This window comes from Etheostoma cragini, chromosome 15 (assembly GCF_013103735.1).
Source record: "Etheostoma cragini isolate CJK2018 chromosome 15, CSU_Ecrag_1.0, whole genome shotgun sequence".
Lineage (NCBI taxonomy): Eukaryota > Metazoa > Chordata > Actinopteri > Perciformes > Percidae > Etheostoma > Etheostoma cragini.
Window position 1 is genome coordinate 9,777,124 of NC_048421.1, and position 18,651 is coordinate 9,795,774.

General features: G+C 41.2%; 1 protein-coding gene across 3 annotated transcripts in view; it reads left to right on the forward strand.

Moving 5' to 3' along the window:
- Positions 1-442: 442 nt before the first annotated feature.
- Positions 443-18,651, forward strand: part of LOC117958094 (ubiquitin carboxyl-terminal hydrolase 22) — a 26,273-nt gene continuing 8,064 nt past the window's right edge. Inside the window, exons 1-6 of one of the 3 annotated variants that reach the window (XM_034894354.1) lie at positions 443-997; positions 1,916-1,948; positions 13,393-13,525; positions 15,207-15,320; positions 15,418-15,519; positions 17,926-18,092. In XM_034894354.1, coding sequence (XP_034750245.1) covers positions 878-997; positions 1,916-1,948; positions 13,393-13,525; positions 15,207-15,320; positions 15,418-15,519; positions 17,926-18,092 — 669 coding nt within the window. In that variant the 5' untranslated portion in view covers positions 443-877. The remainder of the gene's footprint in view (positions 998-1,915; positions 1,949-13,392; positions 13,526-15,206; positions 15,321-15,417; positions 15,520-17,925; positions 18,093-18,651) is intronic. The other 2 variants (XM_034894352.1, XM_034894353.1) reach the window with 2 other exon arrangements.

An 18,651-nucleotide genomic window follows, 5' to 3' on the forward strand; every position in this document is an offset into this window, starting at 1 on the left:
TTGATGATGCTAAATGGGTTAAACGTGCGTTAACTATTATAAAAGCAGAAGATTGTTACTGTTACTGAGTTCAAATTAAATTATTTAGTTTATGCTTTTTAGATGTCACACTAATTTTCATGCATGATTTGACAATGCATGCGTGAAAGGTGACCATCAAATATATGCATCCATGAGAGAGAAGAAGCATCTGTCCAACATAGCAATCAATAATGATTGACACATAAAGGGGGATCAACAACAATTGGGTCCTTAACGTAAATTTGGCTTATTTCAGAAAAAGATCAGCTTTGTACCATCTAGAATGGCGTTAAGTTTTGGGATCGGTTACAGATTCCATACCTCCCTAAATGGGAGGTGTTTTTCTTAAGACAACGTCATCGATGCATCCTATGGTTAAAATCATAAAATTCCCCCATACGGAACTCACTGCGGTCCAAACCAAACGCACACAACGTGCTCTAAAACCAGCGTAATGACGTAACGTCTTTGTGTTGGCAAATCACGGTGAACGCTGGGCGGGCAGTGTGAAGCTGTAGTTGAGTGTTAGCAGGCTAACTAGAGAAAGAAAGCTAACTAATCGTGAGAGTGGAAGTGGAGCTAACGTTAAAGGCAACTGTCAAAACAGCAAGGGGAGCAGTATTTTTAGTAATAATTCAGTTAGATGACTAGCTACATGAACAGGTGTGTAGCTAGTTAATCTGAGACCGTGTTTGTCAGATGCCCGAGGAGCATTTTGGATACTACATCGATTGTCCCATTTCCAAACGGAAACCATTTCTGGACAAACAGTTCGTAACTAGCTAGCCAGCTAGCTGAATCATCCAGGAGACTTTTCATTGTCACTGACAAACCCAAACTGAATGTTTTGTCTGTCATGAGTCCTGCCGGGTGCTCCCATGTTAACGGTTATAAGGTGGATAATTGGAAACAAAATCTTCGAGTCATATACCAATGCTTTGTTTGGAGTGGTACTGCTGAGACAAGGAGACGCAAGGTAAAAACACAGGAACTGCAACGTTAGCTTCAGAAACAAAAGTGAAATAATTTATATGTGGCACAGACCGACACTGAACTGGAGTGCAAATTATGTCCCACGTGAAGCACAATCACTGAACTCGTTGAACAAAATTACGGGTTTAGTGTTAGTAGAAGTACTCTTGCAGCAATAATGTTGCTAATAGTAGGGTTAGGCAGCTAGCTAGGTTATCACCGGTAAGTTAGCTAGCCAGCAATACTCTGCTTGGTGAACTGCGGAGTCTGGTGGCTTCTTTGCTATTTTAACCACAACATTTATTTTCTCTTTACTAGCTCGAGCAGTGTTTGTTCAACCTTTTCATTTCGTGAGTCAATCGGCTAGGCTAGCTTTGTGGTTTTGTCTGGTAGATGCTGTACTGTTAGCTGCATGGTTAAACTTGTGTTTGAGGAGAGTAGTGGCCATGGGCTAACATTACCACACCAAATGTACCCATTGTGTCTCTCCACACGCACGTATTAAGGCCACATATTAGCGGTTCTCTCTTGGGCACCCCAGGTCTGTTTTTTTTTTTCTGCACTTGTCATTATGGCAAGAGTTTGGATGCTGGGACATCAGCTGATAACTTCATTGCCAATTTCCTTTTGGGCTTATCCCACACCTGTTCGGCCTACGCTGCTCCGAATTAGCTCACTAACGTGATGTCATCACCGGACTGTGTTGCAGTTTATTTCACTTTACCAACATCTCTTCTTTTTTTTTGTCAACCAAAACTTGTTTTGATTTTGTGCCATGATGTACATTTAAAAAATCACTCAATTTTACTTTGGATTGCAAACATTTCTAGGTTGCTTGCTTGTTATAAAATAAAATAAAATAATAAAAATCCATGCTTCTCTTATATATGTCATACATTTTTATGTCGTTGTGATAAAATAGGTGCTTCAGAGTGATGCAGGATGGACAGAGCTGGTGAGTTGATGCTTATCCCCTCCTCATCTTCACTGACATACTGTAATACACGAGCTGGCTTGCTTTCTCTTCTCTTGCTCACCTATCTGTGTGCCTCAGTGCCTTTTTATTTAATGGACTGAATATTAGATGTAAACCTGCATAGCGGAAGAATTCAGCCCCATCGCTGTATCTGCTGTGATACACAGTTACAGCCAGTGAGATTACTGGGTGGGAGGGTGGACTATAAGCAAAACAGCCAAAAGCATAGCTTGGTTACATTGCAGGCATGTTGAAAACAAATGGCTAGTGCAAAGTGTTTGATGGCCCTTTTGTTAATACAGTGTTGTGACATACTTGAGCACAGCTTTCACATTGTCTTTATTAATGATTTTTAAACCCTGGTGCGCAACAGAATTAAAAACAAAAAGAGAGCATCCGAAAATGTCAGACAGCCCTAAAAGAGTATCAGGCAGTGTAGTGGGGGGCACTCCAACACTTTCCCAGCATTTGATAAATGTTAATATTAACCGTGTTGTTTTTTTCCTCACACTCTACCTGACAGGAATGCAATCAACAGGATCTTAACGGAAATAAGACTGGTCAACTTTCTATTGCTCACTTCTTAGCAATTCACAATGTTCGGCCCCTACCCCGCAGGCATCTTTAGCTGTTGTTAAATTTTAATTTTTGGAGAACCATTTCTCTAGTAGTTTGGAAAGTCCCACTGTTTCAGCACTCTTACTGATACTATTTTTTTCTAACAAGATGACAAGCACCATGACCAGTGCTTCAGCAGCAACCTCCACTTTTATTCCTAAGATTTACCTCTGACAAAAACACTTTGTCTCTGCCATTATGACAGAAACAATGACAGTATAAAAGGGGTATGGGGAAATCTCTCTTCCATGTTTTCCCTACCGTGCCTGTGGTGGCATGCTACATGAAAACCAGCTTGCTAATGGTCACGGTCCTCAAGGTTAGATGACATTCAAAGACAATTTTGCATCAAAATAATTTGGGTTGAGCTGTCGTGAGCCGGTTTCTGTACACAAAACGGTCATTGGTAGTTTTAGACTTGATTGCATTGTATTTGTCTGCCCTGTCCTCCATCAGTCTGTGTCATCTGTCAGTGCAGTTAGTATTCTGTCTAGTTCCTCTCATATGCCACTGCGTCAGAGTACAACAGTGGCCTTGGAATCTTGAAGGAATCTTACATAACTGGCAATAGGCTTTGCTATTTTTCTGTCATTGAAATTTTAGATATACTGTATAATTACTTATACAGGTGTGATGTAAGTGAAAAGAGAAGCACACACCTCTGTTTTTTTTATTATATTAGCAATGCAGCTATGCATTTTTTGTTTTCTTTACTTAATACAGTTGTTTACAATTAAAGTTTGACAAATAATTTGCTAGTTTTGTTGATTGACAAATTTGCTATGGATTTTGTTGCCAAATAGCTGTCTGACATGTGCTAGTGTTTGCACCTATTGTTTTAGCTCTGCCCATCTTTAAACAGACACTGATGGTACAGGTGACTGATAGAGAGAGAAAGGAAAGTGGCTCCTGAATGAAGTGTTCTCTCTACTGCCTAATTGCACTCCAGGATGGCTGTATGGGAGTATGAGTCTTGTGTCTCACACCCCATCATCAAGGCTCTTTACTAACTAACGACTCTGACGTGCTGAGCAGGTGTAGTGCTACTCCAGTGGTACACAGGCAGGGAATTCTACTGAGGTGAGGCAGTCTTTGATTTTGTTTAGCTCTGAATTATGAGCTTTAAGACTAGTTGCCCTTAACATCGCATCCTGCGTTCGTAACATTGTGGAATAAAAATACACGTAGAAATCCTGCATCATGCATCTGTCTGTGCTATGTGGATATGGTTATTTGAATAGATGTGGCATTGAGAGGTATGCTTGTTAGTATGCTTGATTAAAAAAAAAAAAAAAAAAAAACGCTTACCATTGCACTAATTACAGCATATCAGTCTCACAAGAGTACAACAATAGCAAATACATGGCAAGCACTGTAGTAAAAGAGACACCATATGCATAGAGGGAAGTTAAGTCATTGCCATTCAGAGAATGAAAAAGACGCATTTTGACATCGTATTTAGACTCAGTTTCATTAGTGAATACATTTTATTCTTGATTGCAGATTTTCATCTCCTCTTCCACCTGCCCCATTTATTTTTTCATTTTCCTGTAGTCTTTACTCAGCAGCCTCCATGCAAGCTGTCATCCTCTCTACCTCAAGCTAAAATCAATTCCCAGGCAATGTGCAGGAACATAATAGTGGGATATCTGTCACCTGCTCTGCATGCACAATCGGAAACCCACATGGGTAAAAAATGGCAGAATGAGTGCCGGATATAGGAGCTCGCAGAGATGACATCATCATCCAGAGTGGCTTGGGATGTGCTATCCTTAATTAGGAAAAATTAATTAATAATTCTTTTGGCAAGTTAGTGCTAGATGAAATGCCCCATTAGCTTAGGATGTGCTTATTTGTTTACACTAACACAGTGTATGATAGTGTGTACGATGGAGCTGTTGTATTTGACACAAATGCTCCATGGAGAAAACAGTAAATGCCTATTGAGCAGTGTATTAAAGATGTCCAACTAAGGGAGACAAAAAGAAGAAACCCGTGTGCAAAAGGGTTTTCTCTTTGGTTACAATCATGGACATTTAATCATACATGATTTTCTTTTGTGCTTCATTAAATTCTGTTCTGGTCGAGGTGTGCTTCATGCCATATAGCCAGAGGGGCTACACCCACTGTAGACTGTCAGTATGTATCATGCAACAAAAAAGGGCTCCATTTCAAATTGCAGAAGAGGAACTATTGTTCTGATGTACTTCCCTTTCTATCTTCCTGGGTCCTTACTTTCATTCCCATCTCTGAATCTTTTATTACTGTGTTGTGAGTGTATTTATTTTTTTATTTTTTTTAGTAGGTCTAGTAAGTAATTGGGATGGAGAATGGCACGTGAGCCTTTGTCTGCACAGATTTGTTTCCTGTCTTAATTGAGGTTCCTGTTACACCAGATTGCTATGTGCAATTAAACCAGACTTGCACAGTTTGATGTTGTCACAGCTTGGATATGACACCTGCCCTTGCTTTAATTGTTGCATCTAGTCCTCTTTAGGCCCAACTCCAGTCATACTTATTGTTTATGATTTGTGAATGGCTATAGTGGTGAAGAGAATAATGTGAATATTAATGAAGGTCATGGTTATGTATTTTGTGTGCTGCCCCACCCAACAGAATACTCTGTTTACTATCTATAGGAGAAGGTTTTATGTGTACTAAAAACATTGCTGCAATGAAGGAATCTGTCATGCAGTTAAACCAAATCTATTATCTTAGGTTGAATAGAAACTGGATGAGATGAATGCAGGGTTGGTGGAATTTTACAGCCACAACGTCTTTGAAGAATTTGCTCTCACTTTGATTAAAGGGCTAAGGGTGGTGATTAGAGAGCTGACGGAATTCATCTTTTTATCTTCTAGTTTTAATAAATCATTTATGATCAGAGGAACCATACCCCCCTTTTCCCACAAGTAAAAAACCCTTTTTGCTTGTGATGATGGAAGATGAGAGAGAAAGCGTTTGCTAGATGTTGCTGGGAATTTCAGAGGTAGGAAAATGTAATATATATATATAATCTTTTTTTTTTTTTTTTTTCAAGGATGACACATTCACGTCCTTCTGTCACTCTTTTCTCCCTCCTGTTCCCCCACACACACACACACACACACACACACACACACACACACACACACACAAAATGCACTCAGGCTCAGCCAATCCCAGAGAGCGACTGATTCCTGTGCTGAGAGCAGATCTCTTTGTCAGATCTGTCTCCATCACATCACAGGCCTGCTCTCTGACTCATCAGCATACGTTTGTAGCATCAGGATCTATTCCTCCAGCTTCTTCTTAGCCCTCGCATGTTCCACTTCTCTGCTCACTCCCACAGTTTTTCTTCCTCCGTTTCCTTGCTTTTGCTGTTTTTTTTTTTCTCTACTTGAAAACGTAGTTCAGTCCACGACTCTCATTGCCTCTTGATTATCCCATTAAATTTGTGCAAAATAAACATCTTATATTGTTGTATCTTTTGTTATTACACAGCGTTGTTGAATACTTGATTCTGATTCGTCATTCTACATTTTTATTTTTGAACCCCTTCAGGCTGATTCAGGACCCCTCCTCCTACGTCACCCTGTCAGGGTTCTAATTTTGCAAAATGACTTACTTGCTCTACATTATCCTTTATGTAGTTGTTATAATACTACGTTTACACCAAGTATACACAGTTTTGTTAAACTGCCATACTAAAATATAGTTTTCACAGCTTATTTTTTCATTTAAATACTTGGATCCTGTGAAATTCATAGCAAAACCTCTAATCTGCCCCTCTCTCTTCCCATCCTGTTTCTTTTCCTCCGTGGGTTTGGTGATGTCAGATGTTGGTTTCTGGCCCCGTTCCAGACCTATTTCTTCCATGTCTGTGTGCGGTCTGTCACTTCCTGGTATTGTATAATGTGGCTTTTGGTCTGTCAGTCATTGTGGCTCAGTGACTCAGACTAAACAAATGGCACGATGTCTGTTACATCCCATAGTAATGGGCCTGGTATATCACCTTGTGGTGTCCCTTTTGCATGTTATTGCCTCCCAATTTTTCAGCCTCAACAAATTTAGCCTCCCACAGATATTCAGCATCTTATTTAAAAGTATGAAGGCGCTTTAATGCACCACAGTGCTTTCAACCTTGTTTGTTTTAGTTCAAATATGTTAAAGGGAACTGCAATTGACTGAGAGCTTGGTTTCCTACTATGCATTAGCAATCCTCCACTAGAGAGCTATCCCGGACAGGAAGATACAATGCTTACTTAGACACAAAGTGATACATGGTAAACCAAAAAGCAGCATTTTTTGATTTAGTTATTGTAGCCTCATATACTATGTGCATTGGCCATGTATGTATGCTTATAAGGCCTAATGAGCGTTAGTCTTTAATTTGAAAATGTTTGTGTCTGGAGGACAAGCATGACTTTGCATTTTGATTAAGCTCCTCTCTGTGTAAGCTATGTCAAGCTCTCCTCTCAGCCCCTCCTCATTAGACAAGTTCACTTTGACTGATTTTCTCTTCCATCTCTCCTTCTGACAGATTTGCTTCTTTGCCCTCCCTTTAACTAGGGATTGTACTTCTCATATGACTGTCCAACAGGCTCTGGGAATACATCACTGCTTCAAAGCATGGTGATGGCCAGAACCCGCCAATGAGGCTGCTGTCCAGCCCTCTCTTAGTGTCACCATCTGGCTAATGAGCTGTCAGTCACTCCCCGGGGGCCGGCCAAACCCAAAACCGAGGCAATCAATCTCTTCTAGTGTGGACACTCAATTATTCCCTATTGTTAAAACATTGGGCCCAAGTGACTGCTTTTCTTCGGACTAGGCATTTTGTCTGGATTGGTTCTCTGTCCTTGTGAAAAAAGGTGAAGATTGTGGCATTAGACCCTTGCAAGATAATGTATCACTTAGTTCTGCCCAGTATATATTTATTTTTTAAAGACTGCAGTACACTAATATCCCCACTATGCCTGTTTTCTGCAGGCAGTGCTTTTTAGATTTTCCTGGAGGTAATGTTCACGGCTCTGTGAATCCTTATTGGTGCCACGAGAATAAAACAAACAAAATCAACCACTTTTGACCTAATGATGGGCCATTCAGGAGCTCTGTTCTATGGGTGTCAGTCACATCAGGGGTCTCTCCTCAAAGTGTGTGTTTTCTTTTGGTGGAGCAGGGCATTTGCGGGCTTCTGGTAACTGCAAGGTTTGACAGCGATCGCACACCCTTTTGTTAAGCTGGAGTGAGACTATTAACCATCTGTGCAGTCAAACACTGCCGTCGGCTCGGTCCTCCCTTTTGCCGTACATGTTTTTCTATGTTTGTATTTTTTGTGCAGCCTTGTTCAGTAGTAGTTGTTGTATCTTAGTTTTAGGTCCACGCCACCCCCCATTTTACTCGTCCAATTCTTCGTAACTCCCACAATTTGAGAATAGATTACAATTTGAATTCTGTGTGTCCGTGGGCTGCCTACTAAGACTGCATTTTGCTGGCCAGGCATTGTCATGGGCATAGTGGGATGTGAAGGGGGGAGGGTTCTGGAGAAATTCTGTGTATCCTTTTTGTGCATATTTATAGTGTGCAGTACACATGTCAGCCATTGTTAAGTGTGTGTGTGTGTGTGTGTGTGTGTGTGTGTGTGTGTGTGTGTTTGTAAAAAGAAGCATGCACAAGCTTATGAGTGAGGCAGCTTGGTGAGTCACTGCTCTCATACAGCTGTGCTCTCTAGGGCTGTGCATCTGAACCAATACCAGTCCCGGTACCAAACTGTACTTTTTGTTATTTATTTAGAATATTTTACACTGGCAGAAATTAAATAAAAATAAAACTATCTCTTTCCTCCCAAACCCGTCCCTACAACTTACTACATTGAATAATGATTAATTTCTTACTCACTAACTTTTATTCTTGTATTTGTATATTATTTTATTATAGCCTTTTATTTTCATCGTGTCTGTTTTTATTGCTCTTTAATGTTTCATGTAAAGCACTCTGAATTGCCTTGTTGCTGAAAGGTGCTGTAGAAATACATTTTAATTGCCTCACACCCTCACCCTTTCAGTCAGCATTGTGACTGCATTGGGCTTGCCATTTATATCATGTCACGGGGAAAGGTGTCTGCGTGAAGTTTTGAAAATAATGTAACCACACCTGAAACCACTTTACCGGTGTGCGTGCAGGAATATTCAGAGAGGACAGATAAGTTTGCACTTACTCACAGGTACTGACCTTTAGCACCATTGGATTTTAAGGGAACTCTGACGTGATTCGGTCGGTACTGGTAAAGATACAGGGTTCGGTACCCAACCCTAGTGCTCTCTACACCGTATTGACTCTCCCCTCCCCAGTCTGTTCTTTGCAGCAGCATGAGTGTGCTCAGTAGAGCCAGACCTTTGTTCACATCATAATTGTCGTCGTCTGTTTCTCTCCTCAGTTACAGCTCATCACATTACTGGCTGTTTGAATATTTAAACACATTAACCTAAATGCTGATGTAGGAATAATGACTCAGATTGAAATAAAGCCTGAGGAGATGGAGAAACTGAGTATGGATGTTACAGTAGTTAGATTTATATGTATGCAGAAAGATGTAGAACATTCGACAATACATACAGCACTGTATTTGTTGTGTAATTGTCATCTGACGGCCACTCTGTGGACCCACAAAGCATGCTATCTTATCTTGAAGTTGAAGATGTATTCGAGACAGATTGATCCAGTCAATTAGCCTGAGCCATTGACTAATGCTGCTCATTAACTATACCCTTGAAGCCGAGCTGCACCAATCACATTGTTGTGTCTGATATAGGCAGAGGCGAGCTAAAAAGATGACGACAGTTGAATGTACTAGTTAGCTCCGCTGGTAGCCAAGCGTATGGGGCTCTGGATACGTCACCCTGTGTATCGTGATTGGTTGTAGAATTATCCAATTGCGTGAAGGGAGATTTTCAAATGCACGCTTGGTGCCGCCCCTCGAGATGGGCAACTTTCATTACTTGATGCCAGACTCTTAATCTTTGGGATTTGGATCTGGATTTCCAGGCTACATTAGTAGGTGATTACCCTGAAAACTGATCCCAGCCTAACTTGCCACTAAGAGAGATGCAGCCTAGCACAGCATGAACGTGAGCTTGTTACCTGTCCGAACCTCGTTCCTGTCGTCTGTGACATCGGCGGATCAATAGCTGATCTAATAGAACATTAAAAGCCCTGGGAGCAGAGAAAGGCAGGACTGCTGACACTGAGGAGTAGATGGCCTCTGAACCGTGGTGAGAGGGAAAGAGAGCAGAGAACAATTTTCTGCCTGCTATAGGGGTGTTGAGGCAGGCGAGGATGAGGTGGTGCGTGGCATTGGCAAGGTTTCTTGTTTGTAAATTGGAGTCCTGGTGCAGTGGGGCTCAACAAAATTGCTGCTGTAGGATAGGCTCAAAGGCAACTTAAATATATATTTAGGAAATCAGTTGAACTCACCTGTGCTCACCTCTATTGATCTTTTGCCCGTTCATGTAGAGTTGTATTTAGAATCTAAAAACACCTGTACTGCTTCACACTCTATGCCTTTAATCTCCTCTGTGCCTTCTTTTGCTCTTAGAGTGACAACGACACAAGCTCTACCTCAAAAGTTCAGAGTCTGCTGTAGATGTGTGGTTGTCAACACTTAGTTCCTTCCCTTTCCTCACCATACACCCCTCTTGGCAAAACACCCCTCTCTGATTTGTTTCTGCCCCATCGTACACCCATTCAGAGCTGGCCATCTATTAGACCAATATGAATACAAGCAGTAAGCTCTGTTTGACCCTGAATATCCCCTCCATTGCAATGTCATCACAATCCAACCCACGCCTACTAATGCTCTGCCAAAACACAGACCTGACTGTGAGTTTTGTGGTCTGTCTCTGCAGCAGTGCATAGTAGCATTTGTCTGGTGTTTCATGTAACACCCATTTCCCTAGCCTACCATGATATGAGCAGATTGACATTCAGTTACTACTGGTACCCTCTGACAACTCCTTCATATAAGTAGATGTCTGTGCAGGACTGTTATTTCAATCTTGCACCCACCTTTTCCAATCATTTCCACAAGCTATATCTGATTTCCCCTTTTTATTGTATCTGCTCTAAAATAAGACACTTCCTGAATATAGAGAAAACAATTTAATAGATAAAACAAGAAAAGCATCAACCGGAAAATGAACAAGTAACATCAGTGGGCAATTATCGATTATGGTCTGTCACTGAATTGATGCAGAATTGTCTAGTTCCCCATCAATGCAATCATTAATTTCAACACCCCTAGAGAATGGGTAAATGAGAGGCAAACTATCAAGCACGTTGTCTGGGAATGTAGAAAAGCATCCTGATATTGGCCTCGTTATTCTGACTTTGTTTTTTTTTTAAGATTAGTTTTTGGGCTTTCCACCTTTTTTTATTTGATAGGACAGCTAGGTGAGAAAGGGGGAAGACATGCAGGAAATCATCAAAGGTCGGACTCGAACCCTCTGCGTTGAGGCATAAACCTCTCAGAATATGTGCACCTCCTCTACGCCCTGACCCATCCCGTTCACTACTGGTTAAGGCTTGATGATAGAATAAACCTAAAATGTTGTGGCCTTGGATGTTGAGGTTTTAAGTCATCCTTAAAGTTAATCCTTAAGTGGAATAGCCAATTCTTTATTATACCTTACAATTGGGTTAGGTTTTAGTTGTGTGTGGTTAGCCCATTGCACAGACCGTTCTGTGTTGTTTGTCATCCAGAGAGAAGGAAGTGAGACTGACTAGCACATTCTTCTTTTATTTCTCGTCAACGATACGCTTTATTTGTTGTTCATATGGTTTGCGGTTATGCTATTGTATCTCTAGTCAAACCATAGCAATAGGCAGACAATCATGTAAAGGGCCCTTATGTTTCTGTCCAATAGCTTAAGCAACGTGTGAAGGAGTGAGTCTTTCTTCCAAGCTAGTTTCACACAGTTTATCAGAGGCTTAAACCTGGCAAATCTCAACAGCCAATAGTTTCTTTCTCATTTTGTTCCTCTTCACCTTTGCTTCAAACCTATTCTTCCTCTGTCTTCTCTCTCTGAGTGGGCGACTCATTGCGGCATGGACTGCACCCTGAAAGGCTTTGATTAGATCACGCTCTTCTCTCTCGTGTTCAATTTCTCCCTCTCAAAGCAGGCTTGCAGACTACATGTTGCTGTGCTTCCACTCACATTACCAACAGAGCTGCATAGGGAAAGCATTAAGTGTAATCACTGATAAAACTGCAATTTCTGAAGTACTGTTTGTGAAATGATGGCATTTTAGTGCACAGTGCATGTATAGGCTACATTTTAAATCAACGGAATTGAAATGGAATTGGGAGCATTTGTCAGACCTTATCACATCTTCAAATGCAGCTTGTTTGGCCAGTGTCACCTCACGCAGCTCCACCACAATCAACGCTCCAGGCTTAGCAGCCGTTACACAGGTATTCAGCCATATGCCCTGGATGTCTGTGGTGCCTATATTGTTTAATAACTTGACTAGTAGAGCTGGGCAATATAACGATATTATATTGAGATATGAGACTAGATATCGTCTTAGATTTTGGATAGTGTAATATGGCATAATGGTGTCCTTTCCTGGTTTTAAAGGTTGCATTACAGTAAAGTGATGTCATTTCCTGAACACACCAGACTGTTGCATCTGTTCTATTATTTGCCTTTACCTACTTAGTCGTTGTATCCACATTACTGATGATTATCAAAAATCACATGTGTAAAAATTTTGTGAAGGCACCAATAGTCAACACTACATTATTGTTTCTGTATCGAGATATTTGATGATAGAATATTGTGATATTTGATTTTCTCTATATCGCCCAGCCCTATTGACTAGTGTTGGATGCTCTAACAGTACCGCCTGTTTTGAGAAGTTTTGGGGTTTGTGTGTGTTAAATGTGAAAGCTCTAAGACAGCTGTGGTCTTAAGGTCTTAAATGCTGTTCCAAATAATGATCAAAACGCGCGTGCATATGTGCGTGCATATGTTCGTGCGCGCGCAGCATCGGTATCAAAATTCTGCCAAAAACAGTGTGACACTCTTCACATCACTTGTCTACTACACGTTATTCAGTTCATCTTTTCTCTCCCCTTCATCACACTGCATTTCACTACTGAGACTTGGTCATGGCCACTCATGCTAGACCAACAACCCTTCTCTGGGCTCCCATTTCATGCAGTTGTTAGAAAACTGTTACATACTATACAGTGTAACCACCAAACCTAATCTGAATTGTGCATAAGACAGGCCCTGTGCAACTGTTCAGTCCTTGTAGCACTCATTTATTGCAGCTTTGCAGGAGATGTTAGGCACTCATAATGTTCAATTTGTATGGGTTACCTCTGGGTGCTATAGTCAAACCCATTACACACACTCCAGCTACTGTTAGTGTGCTTCAGACGAATTTTGCTTGCCTTTCCCAATGTGCCTGCCAAGCAATAAATCCCATCTTGCCCTGCATGTGTTAGCGAGCAAAAGATTCAGTGTGGAATTATGTTGTTATTCCATTGCATTGAATTTGTCAACATGCCCAGCAATCTTTAGTTTGTCTTCATATTGAGTCTATTCAATCACCGTGTCACCCAAAGTGTTTGTGTGACACACAGGCATCTGATTCAGCTGGCAGAGTGTTCCGCTCTGCTTGCCTATGCCACTCTACAGTATAGCTCAGGGCTCTGTCCTGCTGCAGAGAATTTTCTAACCACACTGACTGTCCTCTCCTTTTTTGCTCCCAATTCCTTTCCCTCCTCCAACCCCCTTTCTCCTTTGGGTCTTTCTTTCCAGGCCAAGTCGTGTATCTGTCACATGTGTGGCGCCCACCTGAACCGACTCCACTCTTGTCTCTACTGCGTATTCTTCGGCTGTTTTACGAAGAAACACATCCACGAGCACGCAAAAAACAAGAGACACAATCTAGGTAAGCCATACACTCGCTCCACTATTTAAGAAATCATTCTGAAGCAAATCTGAATATATGGTAGTATAATGGTATTATGGTAGTATTGGCTATGGTAGTATTATTTAATGCAACAAATTGTGTTTCATAATTCTGTAATTAAAAAGGAAATCTCCCAATTAAGCTAAAATGTTAATTGATTAATCGCTATAACCTGTAGTCCCTGCCTACATCCAAGGATCAGTCCCATCCTGTCAGTCCTCACATTCACATGCACCCCCGTGGCCCACTGCAGCATAAGCTATTATCAGCAAAGGATTACAGCATTGCTTTGGGCAACTTCCTCCTCTGAGCCGGTAGGGAGCTAAACCTCACTCTAACCGCAGCACATTACCATTCTGAGGGGAGCGCCTTAGCCAGTCGAATGTCATGGGTTTAAGTTTGCACTCTCCCTTTCATACAGCAGCAAGAGACGGGTAGACATTGCTAATCCACAGCTACCAGAAAGCCTAGCTTCAACATTACATTCCAATTATGCTAAATACGATAATGACACTAATGAGCAAGATTTTGATATTCCCCTGACAAGGACTACTAGATGAAAAAAATCAGGGATACGGTAAGGTGGCTTGCTAGTTGTCTGAATGGCTTTAATTGATTTAATACATTTCAACAGTTTGGTTAACACATACACCAAGTGAACAGCCACTATGTTAATTACCTTTGAGCTTTCCACAGGGGCCTCTCTGACACGGGCACTCTGTTCCTCTCCATCTCTAATCAATTAATCCAACCACCCTGTCTATTAGATAGCAAGCTCCCTTCTTCTCAGAACACCTTATTACATCTTTTTCATCAGCCTTTCTTAACAACCTCACTCCTCAAGACTCCTTCAAATATCATCTTTCTGTCCGTTTTTTTCCCCTAGCTACGTCCATTTTCTGGATGCCTTTCACATCTTCTCCTTTTCTTCCACCTCTCCGTCCTCTCATTCTTTGCTTTCACATTTCATTTAAGTGGATAAGATTTATGAATCCCTGCCTGCATCTTGTGCAGTACTCCACAGTCTGTACCTTCTTCTTGCTTGATGTTTTTCAAATTAATTTCTTTCTTTCTGTGTGATTTATTTCATTGTATGTTCTCTTATCTCATACAAAAACACATTCACTCTCTCTCTCTCTCACTCACTCACTCACTCACTCACTCACTCACTCACTCACTCACACACACACACAAAAACGGCACAGGGACAACAATATGATATACACCAGTCCGTTTTTTTCTTTTTTTTTAAATGTGTTGGCTCACTTTCTCAGTGTGGGTAGCGCCAAAAACAGAACAAATGTCTACTTAAGGTAAAAATAGGTTGTCACGGCAACAGCGCTGAGGTATTGTTGCCTTGGAGTTTTAGAATGGAAGAGGATGGCGTGGTACTTGAAAGCCCAGGTGGGGGTGGGAGACAAATACACCTATTCCCCATCACTACTCCGCTAATATCTCTTGTGCAAGCAATGAGATGGAGACATATTGCGGCGAGGGGGGAAGGCAAGACGGAGAAAGCCCTTGTCTTGAGGCTGGCTGCGCCAGCGAGGTTGGACAGTAAAATAAAACCCAACGTGTGTGCTACTGTGGTGGAAAAATCTATTTGTAATCATGGTGAAATCTCTCTTTCTCCCTCTCTTTCCCTCCTTCCTGTTACCAGCAATAGACTTATTATACGGGGGAATTTATTGTTTTGTGTGTCAAGACTACATATACGACAAAGACATGGAGCAGATTGCCAAAGAGGAACAGAGGAAAGCCTGGAAATTGCAAGGTAGAGCATTTTGTTTTCTCACAGAGAACTTAATCCAGCTTTTGAAACAAGGCCGCTTGATATTTCAGTGCCATCACATGTGTGTTCCTATCCACAGGCATAGGGGAGAAATACACAACATGGGAGCCGACCAAGAGGGAGCTAGAATTATTACGACACAATCCAAAGCGAAGGAAAATCACTACAAACTGTACCATAGGTAAGCAATAGACTGCACTGTTCAGCATGCACAACTTTTCATTTCTTGACAGTGTGTGTGCTGTGGGGTTTCTTTATAGCTGTGTTTGTCTCTACATGTACCTATGGTGCAAGTGTATTTGGGGGTTACTCTTGCATTTAATTGTGATACCCGAGGTCAACAGTACCGGGTAGCCCCACACGCAGTACACTGTGAATCCAGAACACAGTGTTCCCTCGCTGATACTGCACACCACAGCAGACCTGAATTTGTGTTTGAGTCTCCCCATTAGGCCTGCACGATTCAGGGGGAAAATGTGAATAACTATTTCTTTTGCTTAAAATTGGCAGTACCAAACAACAATTTTTTTTTTTTTTTTGGTACCTATAGCCAGTGATGGGAATGACGGCTTTATAAATACGGCGGTGCTAAAGGTGTTACTTTTTTCAGTAACTAGTAATCTAATTGATTATGCCTGACATCTGCAGAATCAGAACTACTCTATTGATCCCCGAAGGGAAGTTCTTGATAACGCATGTTACTATAATAGTTTTTTTTTTTTTTCATCAGACAAACTTGATCTCTGAGCCGAGAGGCAAAGACTTTTTTTCTTCCTTGGTTAGTGGGCCGTGCAGAAGACAAGCACATAAATGCTAACGATTGTCTGAGGTTGAGTAAAATGTCAAGGTAAGCCAATCGGAGGTAGAGTTGGGTGGGTGTTGGAAAGCACGCGTAGTCGGACACACAATGAACATCTCAAGGGAGCCAGTCAACAAGAGACAGGTATGGTGTTATGAAATCAATGCTAAAGATTTCCCACGTGGTCCGAAAACATAGGCTCTATTACTCGCTGTCACTTTCTCACTTCTCCCTCGCTCTATCACCCCCCCCCCCCCCCCACACACACACACACACACACACACACACACACACACACACACACAAACACCAGCTCGACTGACACACCAGCGCAAAAGTATAAACATCAGGTTACTTACGTTATTTGCACTATAAAGAGTGTATATATTTGTTTTTTATTTTTGCTTTAGTGCTTAACGAGTATTTATTTAATTTTGTCCAGTTGTGGCCTTTTGAGGGGCAAAGCATCTATGTTGTTATTTGTATTGATCCACTTGACATAATAACTACGTACATGGCATCTGATTGGAGGCTATTCTCACTTTGTCCCACACCAACATTAAAATAGTTTAGATTTGTGTACAGTTTATGTAAAAAATGTATTGTATTAAGTGTCCATTCCATTATAATATTCAGATTTACCATACATTATTGAACATGCACATGTATTTTAAGTCCATTTTAAATTACTTGAAAATAATGCATTAGTTACTTTCTCAAGTATCTTGTTAGTTTTATAGTTTGAAACTGAGTATCTAATTTAATTACTTTTTGGAAGAAGTAACTAGTAACTGTAACTAATTACTTTTTAAAAGTTACTTGCCCAACACTGCTTACAACACATTGCACATCACCACAAGCCTGTAAATATAGAGGCTTCAGTGAAGAGAAGGGAGAGCATTGCAGCGCTTGGTGCACTTTAAAACCTATTTTATTTTTATTTAAGTTTGGGTTTTTGTTTGATGCAGTTGGCTCATAAAATTCAGAATCAAAGTCATAAATTGTTTTATTTAAAAGAGTTATTTAAAAATGAAGTTATGAATCGAGATTTATAACAATTGCAGGCCTACTCCCCAAAACTTTGTTTTCTCTCTGTTTGTTTTCTTCCTGCTTTTTGTGATCCGTCGCTCTGATTTTGTTCATGTGCGTTTGCTGGTGTTTTTCTTTCCCCGTGCGTACTGTCTTTTGCCATGCTTCACCCCCTTAGCTCTTTTGAAGAGCTTGGTCGGTAGCTCTGATTGGGCATTAGACTGTGTCTGTGCACACCAGGACCAGTCAGAAGTATTAAAGCTCTCGCAGAGAGCTTTCTTCCAGAACCAAACCTTGCTCAATTGGATTAGACCCAAGACCTCGCTGTGTCTCAACTGTTCTACTGGGCATTATTGGATCACTGTAGCTTTACTTTCTCACTCTAAATGAATCCATTCACAGCCTTGGGGTCTGCTTCAGGATACACACTGTTTTGCTGGCAACAAAAATACAGAATCTGTGTGTGTGTGCGCCCGTGTGTGTGTTTGTGCGCCCGTGTGTGTGTGTGTGTGTGTGTGTGTGTGTGTGCGCCCATATGTGTGTGTGCGCGCCCGTGTGCTTGTGTGGTTCTTTTGTCTAATTTTCATGGTTTCTAATAAGCAAGTTGAGCACAGATAAACCTCTCTGTCCAGAGATCAGGTCCTTTAACATAGATTCAAATTCCCTCCATGGCAGCGGTATGAATCCGAAGCACTGTCCTGTTTAATCTTTGTTGCCATGTTGATCTCACCTTTGTTTTTGTCTCTTCTTGTCCTGCAGGTTTACGAGGGTTAATAAACCTGGGCAACACATGTTTCATGAACTGTATTGTTCAGGCCCTAACACACACACCGCTGCTTCGAGACTTCTTTCTCTCCGACAGACACAAGTGCGAGATGCAATCAAACTCCTGTCTGGTGTGTGAGATGTCGCAGCTCTTTCAGGAGGTATGATGTGTGTTTTGTGTGTGTGTGTGTGTGTGTGTGTGTGTGTGTGTGGTTGTTACTAAGGTTTGTTTAATCATGCAAAGAAAGAATAAATCATATTTTTGGTTCAAACTGAGCCATGGTTGGATTGAAAATCATATAATACAGAACATACTCTGCAGTGTAACCCACTGCAGAAGGCTGAGTCACTGTTGAGCTCTTTTGTTGAGTCCAAAGAGGAAGGCAGAAAGGAGGAAAAAATCCTGCTTGAAAGGAAGTTACAGAGCCACATTCAAATGAATAAGCAGAATGCAGTACTTACACTTTTATTGAACTTGGTCTGTCAATGCGAATCACGTTGCATAGCCACTTAATCTCGGCTCTTTGATGCAAAAATTTGGCATTTTACATCTAACAAACTCATTGGCCCTGCATGTTATGTAATATCTGCCTTGTCTGCTCCCACACTGCCTCGCTTTTTTCTTACACCTCTCACTTCCCAGTATATATGGGCCCACAGATGGCAGGTGGTGCTATAATGGGTTGAGTCATTAACACCCCCCCCTCCCCACACACACAC